The sequence below is a fragment of the Myotis lucifugus genome, unplaced genomic scaffold, assembly GCF_000147115.1.
Source record: "Myotis lucifugus unplaced genomic scaffold, Myoluc2.0 scaffold_254, whole genome shotgun sequence".
Taxonomy (NCBI): Eukaryota; Metazoa; Chordata; class Mammalia; order Chiroptera; family Vespertilionidae; genus Myotis; species Myotis lucifugus.
Window position 1 is genome coordinate 47,300 of NW_005871302.1, and position 8,933 is coordinate 56,232.

Sequence of the window (8,933 nt, forward strand, 5' to 3'; positions counted from 1 at the left end):
TCCGCGGGAACCTGGGGCAGCCTCCTGCTCACAGTCCTCAACTCTCTCAGCTCCTCGCCTGCCTGGACACCCCTACCCATCGTTCTCAGTCTCCCCAGAGGGTCTGTAACCTTCTTGTTAAAGCCCAGCATCCTTACAGCCCAGCATCCTTACAGCCCAGCATCCTTACAGCCCAGCATCCTTAAGACCAGCGTCAACATTCACCTGGCCTTGGCCATGACTGGGAGAACCAGTAGGGGCGCTGGGAGGGCAGCTGGGCCACCAGCATGAGCCACCGACATAAAATCCTCATAAAGCCCTTCCTAGTCCACATGTGCTCCCTTCACAGCAAACCCGTCAGGAGTGTCCACCACACTTGCTCTCCCCGCTTCTCTGCCTCTCACTCAAAACTCCACACAATCTCCCTTCCCAGGAAAGCCACTTTCAAGGCCACTCGGGTCTCCCATGTGGCAGCTTCCCGGCCCCTCCCGGCCCTTCCCTTGGCCCCTGCAGCACTTGGCCATGCCTACCCTCTTCAAACCCTCTCTTGGCATCTGGGACCCCCACGGTCCCTGGTCTTCCTCCCAATTCCACGGGCTCCGTCTGGCTCCTCCGCTGGCTACCTCCTCTACACCAGTGGTTCTCAACAGGGGTGACTCACCCCCAGGGGACATCTGTCTGGAGACATTGTGGTCGCCACACCTGAAGTGCTATGGCACCCTGGTGGTAGAGGCCAAGGTGCTGCTCCAGCCCCCGATGCGCAGGAGAGCCCTCACAACACGGAACCGTCCGGCCCAAAGGTCAACGAGCTGAGGGTGGGACCCCGCCCTAAAGGGTGGGAGCTCCGGGACTTTGTCCTGGGCTCCCCCTCCCTGCGTGCTTCCCAATGACGTCATTTGTCTGCTGATGGTGATGCCCAGCGTCCCCTCAGCCCGTCCTGAGCCTCCCGTCCCCGTGCAGCATCTCCACTTGCATGCTCATATGGGGCAACTGATTTTCACCATCAAACCTGTTCTCCACCCCACCACCCTCATCTTTTCCAGCTCAGTAAATCGACCCAGTTGCCCAGAAACCTGAAAGGTGCCCTTGACTCCTCCCTTTTCCTCGCCTTTGATGTTCAACCCATCATTCTGCTTCCCAAACATCACCTGTCTCCATCATTCCTGCTAACACCTTGTCCACGCCATCAACACCTCTTGCCTGGACAATGGCACAAACCTGCCCAGCCTGCAGTCTCACCTCCCACAATCCGTTCCCCGCCCAGCAGCTGCAGCCACTGGTCATGTGTCTCCCCTGTACAGCACCCTCTCATGGGTTCCCATGGTCTTGGAATCAAATCTAAGGACTTTGTGATCTGGTTCCTCCCCCTCTAAACCCATCTTCTCTCCCTCCCTCCTTCTTCAGTGAACAAGCCATGCCCACCCTTTCTCGAGGCCTTTGCACTTACTGTCCCTTCTTCTTTAAAAAAAAAAAGGGGGGGGGAGAGGGAGAGAGATAGAAACATCAATGATGAGAAAGAATCATTGATCAGCTGCCTCCTGCAGGCCCCCTACTGGGGATCAAGCCCACAACCAGGACATGTGGCCTGACGGGGAATCGAACCGTGACCTCCTGGTTCACAGGTCGGGGTAAAACCACTGAGCCACTCCAGTAGCCAGGCTGCACTTGCTGTTCCTTCTGCCGGGAGCCCCTTCTCTCGCTTCACGTGGCTGCCCCCTTCTCGCCCTTCAGGTCTGAGCTCGAAGGTCCCCAACATCCCCTCCTCAGGGAGACCTTCTCTGATCAGTTTTTTCTGTAGGCAGCCCCACCACTCCCGACTTAAAGGCAATCACATCAGCCTGTTTGATTTCCCTGTCTGAATTCTCTGGTTTATGGTAAGATTCTGAGAGCAGAAAGCTTGTCTGTCCTCTCAGACCACATCCCACATCCTAGAGCCTCAACAGACCCAAGGTGAGTGCTCATCAGTATTTACTGAATAAATGAATGGGTCCTCCTCGGAGCATCCTGAGGGCAGGGCTTCCATCTCAGCCTGAAAGCTCCTCTCCTCTGGCTGGTGGCTGCCTCAGAGCAGCCCTGCCCCCCACCACCGACCTGGGGCCCCGGGCAGGACACAGCAGGGCCCTCCAGAAGCATTTTCATGTCGAAGTAAGGTGGTCATAAGGCTGCTCTTTGAGACTGAACCAGCTAGTGACCTTGGACAAGCCAAGCCCTCTCCCCTGGCATCAGTGTTCCCTGTTGCTAAAAAGAGAGGTGAACTAGCTGGTCCCCAAGGTCGCATCCAGCTCAAGTGCAGCGTCCCTGGCTACAGGGAGATGTCACAGCCTCTCCCTCTGCCTGATAGTCAATGTCTCTGAAACAGACAGGTGTTGGGGCGGGGGGGGGGGGCACCCAGGAGAGGCTGCGGTTGTGGGAGAAGCCAACATCTGGCCGGCAATCAGGACCCTGAATGGACCAAGGGCCTGAAACTGCCTTGAGGGCCCCTCCCCTAACTCCCAGGCCATGGTACCTAGGTGACGAGGGAGACTGGGTTCTGGTCAAGATGGGAGTGGAAGCCCCTGCTGTCCAGAGCTGGTCAGTGAGCAGAAAGGGGCCGGCTCCTCTCCCTGCCCGGGAGACACTGTGGGTGGGCTTCAGGGGCCGCCCAGAGCCGGGGGACAGACAGGCTGCCTGGCAGGAGTAGCAGTCCTCAAAGGTCGGGCTAGAAGGGGTTGTCTACACCTGGGTGCCCTTCCTCAGCCACACAGCTGGCCCCTGCTGCCCCTCCTAGGCCTACAGCCACTTGCTGACTCTCCTCCTTGGCCCCCACCCCCCACTTCCTTTCAAGGTGCAGCCCGTCTCTTGCCCTCTCCCTCTGTGCTCCCAAACCTGGCTGCAGGTGCGAGCACCCCCCGACGGACCAATGCTCTCCGAGGTGGGCCTCCATCCTGAGCGCCACACCCTCGGAGCCTCTGTCCCCAGAACACCTCCACGCTGGGACTCCACAAGACCCCGAAGCAACCTCTTGGCTTCTTTTCCCCAAGCCTGTGCCTCCAGTGCCCATGGCTCAGGGCAAAGTCCCACTACCCACCACCCCACAACCCAAGCTGAGACCCCGGGAGCCTGCGCTACCTCCCCCTTCCTCCCTCACCTCCCAGCCATCAGCAAGCCCGGGCCTTTCTTCCCCTTGAATCTCTCTCAATTGTCCCCTCCCCTCAGCCCCATGGTCAGAGCCCCCATCCTCGCTCACCTGGACAACAGCAGTGGCCTGGCCTCTTCCTGTCACAGGATCAACACTTACCCCCTGGCCTCATACACCCTCCACCTAAATCCCTGCCAAGGCCCCCTGAGGGACAAGGCCCCCCGAGCAGGCACCCAACTCCCCCACCTTGGCTCCCACCTCTTGCCCTGGCTCCCAGCCACCCGCCTTTCTCCAGATCATCCAGGAGGGGATCTCCTCTGTCAGACCACTCTCCCCCCGCCCAGCTTGGTGGATTCTCACACATCCTTCATGTCTCACCCACGGCTCTGAGGCTCGGGTCACCTACTACATGCCATTGCCCTGGCCACCCCCGTCATAACCATCAGGCACTCCTAACTGTTATGCAACTGAGCTATTTCTGCTCGTCATGAACCCCAGCAGGGCAGGACCGGCCTGGATCCCTCACTACGAAATCCCGAGAACCTCAACTGAGAATCAGGGCGGGCCACACCCTTAGTCATTACCCCCGGACTGGATGGGGACACAGATAAGCCAATCCTGCCCGGATGACACATCGGCCCTTGGAGTAGAACTCGGGTGTCTCCATCTTACAGGTCAGAAAAGTGGGGCTCAGAAGACAGGAGGCCTTATGCCCAAAGCCTTATGCTTGATATGTGGCTGGGCAGGAATTTAAGTCTGTCTGACCCAAAGCTTATCTTCTTTCCAGGTACAAGACGCCTAGGAGGCAGGGTGGACAATTCAAGTAACAGCAATAAGCAGAACAGAGGCCACATCCCCCCCCCACCCCACCCCACCCCGCCATGCCAGGCACTGGGTAAACCCATCTCATTGGATCCTCAGCAACAGGCGGGTGAACTAAGGAATATATTAGCTCCGTGTACAGACGAGGGAATTGAGTCATGGGCAGGTGAGTCACCTAAGCTTCCCAGCAATTTGTGTTGCAGTCGAGAGACAAGCCCAGGTTATGGTCACCACTCTGCTCAGCCTGGCCTGGGCTGCCTCTCCTCCCAGCCCCTCAGCCACGGCCCTGGCCTGGAACGGAGGTTCAATCTCTACAGGCCAGGGGTCCCGCCTTCTCCTCTTTGGACCCTGGTTATCTTCCCCCACCCTCCACCCCCAGGCCCAAGCCCCCTTCGTCTCTCACCTGGATCTCTATGGCAGCTCTGAACTGATCTTCTTTGGCCTCCACGTTGGCCCTCTCTAATTCACTCCCCAGGAAGCCATGAAAGAGGCCCCGGGGGCTGTCAGTTGCCCTTAGGATAAGGACTGAAACTTCTGCTGGCCTTGCAAAGGCTGACCTCTGCTTTCTTTGGGGGCCTCAGCCCCTCTAAGAGAATTGCCCTGGCCTTGCTCCCTCGTCTTCCATGAACATGAATGGCCATTTTGGGGGTGCTCTGCCTACCAAGGGTCGCTGTGGCTGGTCTTGTCAGAATCCCAAGCACAACTTCATCGGATCCATCCCACAGAACAGACCTCTTTTTCGTGAGTTCATTAGGTCCCCAGAAGTTTTTCCCGGCATCTAACCTCTACCCCTCCTGCTACCGCCTCAGCCGGTTCTCTCTGGCTCCAGAGGCTGTGGGGTGAGGAGCCGGAGAGTTCTGCCGGGTCCAGCTTCCATCCATCTTCACCTCATTCCTCCAGCCATCTTACCTTCCCCTTGTTGGTGAGGACCTGCTTATAATACAACCAGCCTTCTCTCCTGATATCGCTGAGGGTTGTGTCCGAGAGGTCAGAGGTTGAATGTCGCTTAGAAGGAGCGTCAGCCTCTTCGGAAGTGCCCCAGCTGTCCAAGGACTGCAGCGAGACAACAGAGGGCAACGTAAGGTGGCTCTCACGGTGCTGGCCTCTCGGGAGCCCCAGGGACCACGCACAGGCACAGGGCCGGGTGCATGCCTGTGCTATGCCCTGCGGCTCCGTGTGGCCTCGTGGCCTCGCTTGCCCTCTCTGAACCTCTGGGTTGAGGTCATGAGACACATGTGCTGGGGAAGCCAGAAAGGAGGAAAGGCTCTGACCAGCAGACCACGTGCCTCACCACGCCAGAAAAGCCAACCTGCAGCCGCCCGTGAATTTTATAGACGTGAAGAAATTAAGGATACAGAGGAAGTAATTGTGTCAACACAGAGTTAAGTAAACAGAGGAAGTCAGAGCATCAATGAACAGAGTTAGTGGAGCAGGTAGTCATGTCCACAAAGAGTTAAGCAGAGGAAATGATAGTGTCAACAGGACTCCAGCCACAGAGACAGAGGGAGAAGCGAGCAAGCAGAGGCTGTTACAAGGAATAAGCCGGGTGAAAACACCATCCAGGTGCCGAATGAGCCGAAGACGGCGCGCGTTTGGAATCAAGACGGCTTTTCCAGTCCATCCATAATGAAGGAGTGAAGGCCATTTCAGAATTGGCCCTGTTTCCCCAGGTTCTGAGGCTGGGAACTCTAGCTTCTCCATCATTCTCAACCTTGTGTCCCCACCGCCCTGCCCGCCTACTTTTCAGAGTCCCCTGAAGACACCGCTCAAATACTGACCGGGTGCCTCCCTAGTGCGGGCACTGTTTCAGGTGCCCGTGGAGATCAAGCAGCGAACAAACCACATAATATCCCTGCCGTCATGGAACTTAGGTTCCAGCTGGGAGACAGGCAGGAAAGGAGATGGACATATAAATTACAGAACATGCCGAGTGCGAAGGAGAAAACCAAACTTGCGAAGGGAGACATAAAATGTCAGGGGCGGAGGCTGAAAGCTCAGGGGAGGCCGAAAGAAACCTGAAGAAAGTAAAAAAGTAAAAAAGTGAGTCACACAGCTGAGGTGGGGCTGAGGAGAGGACATTCTAGACCAGCCGTGGGCAAACTCCAGCCCGCGGGCCGGATCCGGCCCGTTTGAAGTGAATAAAACTAAAAAAAAAAAAAAAAAAAAGACTGTACCCGCTGAAACCGGTTTGGCTCAGTGGATAGAGCGTCGGCCTGTGGACTGAAAGGTCCCAGGTTCGATTCCGGTCAAGGGCATGTACCTGGGTTGCGGGCACATCCCCAGTGGGAGATGTGCGGGAGGCAGCTGGTCGATGTTTCTCTCTCATCGATGTTTCTGACTTTCTATCTCTCTCCCTTCCTCTCTGTAAAAAATCAATAAAATATATTTTTAAAAAATAAATAAATAAAAATAACTTTGAAAAAAAAAAAAAAGACTGTACCCTTTTATATAATGATGTTTACTTTGAATTTATATTAGTTCACACAAACACTCCATCCATGCTTTTGTTCCGGCCCTCCGGTCCAGTTTAAGAACCCATTGTGGCCCTCGAGTCAAAAAGTTTGCCCACCCCTGGTCTAGACGGGGGAAAGACTAGTGCAAAGGCCTTGGCTGGGAGGGTGTGCGGTGCCTTTAGGTGAAGACAGAGCCCACAGAGGAGGGTGGGTCACGTGGTGGACATGAGGGTGGGTGGGTGGGTGCAGGGAGAAAGAAAAGGGCAGGAACCAGAGGAGCCCCTTTCAGATGACAGAGGCCACAGGCCTGGACCCCCTGCCAAGGCCCTGCCCAGCACTCCAACACCCTCGCCTGCCCACCCATGCCACTCACCCCGTCAGTAAAGAAGCTTCGGAGCATCCGCAAGCTGGGGACTCGGTTTGGCAGGCGCCTGGGAAGCAAGGACCAAGAGTGAGGGGTGTGGGAAGCACAGCCAGGACCTGACCCACCCAAGCCCCAGGGCTCAGAGGCCGTCCGGGGCTCGCTGCCCTGGTGTGGAGAGGACCCCAGGGCTGGGGGCCCCGCCACAGCCCAGGCAGGCTGGCTGTGATGGACCCACCCCGTCCTCACCGAAGAGCCTTGCCCTCGTCCCGGAAGTGTTGAGCCCGTCATCGCAGGACTTGGAGCGCTCCGTGGTGATGGCCAGCAGGTAGGAGGAGCGGCGGCCGGCCTTGATGCTGCCTGCAAAACGCCCGCGTTGGGCCAAAGGGTCAGTGGGGCCGAAGGCCGGGGCTTCCATGGAGCCCTCGTCTCTGGGCAGGGCCGGGAGCTGGAGCCAGCGAGCAGAGGTCAGACACCCAGTAGCAGGCCCAGCAGAGACGGTGGCAGCAACGGGAAGGGTGGGGATGGGTGTGGGGAGCACTCACTGCAGTCCTTGGAGTAATGGCGGCCGAGGGCAAAGGTGAAGGTGGGGGAGGATGGGCTGGTGCCCAGGACGGGAGCCGAGTTCATGGCACTGGAGACCACAGCAGAGGCGGGGACGTGCTTGGCTTGTAGGTCAATGCTGGGGCTGGTGGGCTCATCTGCGAGAATGAAGGGAGTGGTGGGTGAAGGTGGCAGAAAGCTGAACCTGCCTGTCCCCCACCCCCAGCCTTGCCTCTGGGCCCAGACCCCATTCCCAAGGCCCCTCAAGTCTCCAGGCCCCTGCTGACAACTTGCCCACAGCCAAGGGTGCCCACCAAGCAGACTGTTATCATGGAGGCTCGGCCCTGCCTTCCCCAGGGCACCGAGGGCACCCAGGCAAGGGGTTGAACTACCCTTCTTAGACCACACCCCTGAGGGCAGGGGCTGTGTCGCCCCAACCACACTGGGAGCTTCTTGGGGATAAAGACCGGCTCCTGCTTTAGCTGCAGGCTCCTCAAAGGGGGGGTTGTCTCCCCCGCAGACTGGGAGTACTTTGAAAGCAAAGATGTGCCTCCCTCTCAGACGGGGAGCTTACTAGGGCTGTGTCTGCCCTCTCGGACTGAAGGCTGGCTGTGGGGGGCCTGACTGTGGGGGGCCAGGCCTGGGTCTCCTCACCCTCCTTCCCACAGCTACACTCCCCTGAGCTCATGAGCCTCGGCTCCATCTCTCAGCTCCTGGCTTCCAGTCCCATGACTTTGCATCCAGTCTTTCTCCCAAGCCCCTAGACCCAGCCCAGCTCACCCTGCTCCCTCACAAGTGCCTCAGATTCAGCAAACCCGAGACCTTTCCCTGCCCTCCTCCCTCCCATTTCCAAGCGGAGGCATCACCCTCCAGCGAGGCAAGAAACCCGGGAGTCGCCTGGCCTCTCCACTCTCTTGTCTTTTCCTTATCCAACATCTGTCCCAGAGGCAGCAAACCTTCCGTACTCCCTCTGCTCTCAGGGGAAGGTCCAAACTCCTTGGTCTGACAAGGCCCCTGCAGACCCATTCTGACGACCTGGAGGGGCATCCTGCCCCTATCATTTCAAGGTCCTCGCATACTCCAGTCTCTCCCCCTCAACATTCTTCCCCTAGCTAACTCCTTCTCCGTCCTTCTAGGCTTAGCCAAAATCTCCTTTCTCGAAGGTTCTCTCCTTGGCCACCATCCCAATCTAGGCTATGTGGCCTTTCCCTGTCTCCTAGAGCCCCCTGTACACCCATCACACATTCATCCCACTGGATTGCTCTTGTCTGATCATACATCCCCTTCTTGGGCCATACACTCCAGGAGAGCATGGAGCCTAGCACAGTGCCTGACACAAATACTTGCTAGATGGATGAAAGGTTGGAGGATAGATGGAAAGAACAAAGAATGAAAGAAACAAAGAAAAGATAGAAGGATGTAAAGAAGGGTGAAAGGAAAGACTGATGGAAGAGTGGAAAGAAAAAAGAAAGAAATGAATGAATGAACAAAGAGAGGAGAGAGGAAGAAAAAAATGGATGGATGGATGGATGGATGGATGGATGGATGGACAAAGAAACAGGCTGATCCCATCAGCACCCAACCCAGAGTCTTCCCCATGTGATAAGTGGGTGGGGTACAACAGGGCACAGATACCAAGTCTCCCAAGACAGCCCCC

The 8,933-nt window shown here is 57.2% G+C and overlaps 1 protein-coding gene across 1 annotated transcript in view; it reads right to left on the bottom strand.

Moving 5' to 3' along the window:
- The window catches only part of ARHGAP23 (Rho GTPase activating protein 23), a 31,585-nt gene that overhangs the window by 20,534 nt on the left and 2,118 nt on the right, over positions 1–8,933 (bottom strand). Inside the window, 5 exon segments of the mRNA XM_023762604.1 lie at positions 4,829–4,972; positions 6,746–6,803; positions 6,983–7,010; positions 7,013–7,093; positions 7,279–7,485. Of these exon segments, the coding sequence (XP_023618372.1) occupies positions 4,829–4,972; positions 6,746–6,803; positions 6,983–7,010; positions 7,013–7,093; positions 7,279–7,485 (518 nt within the window).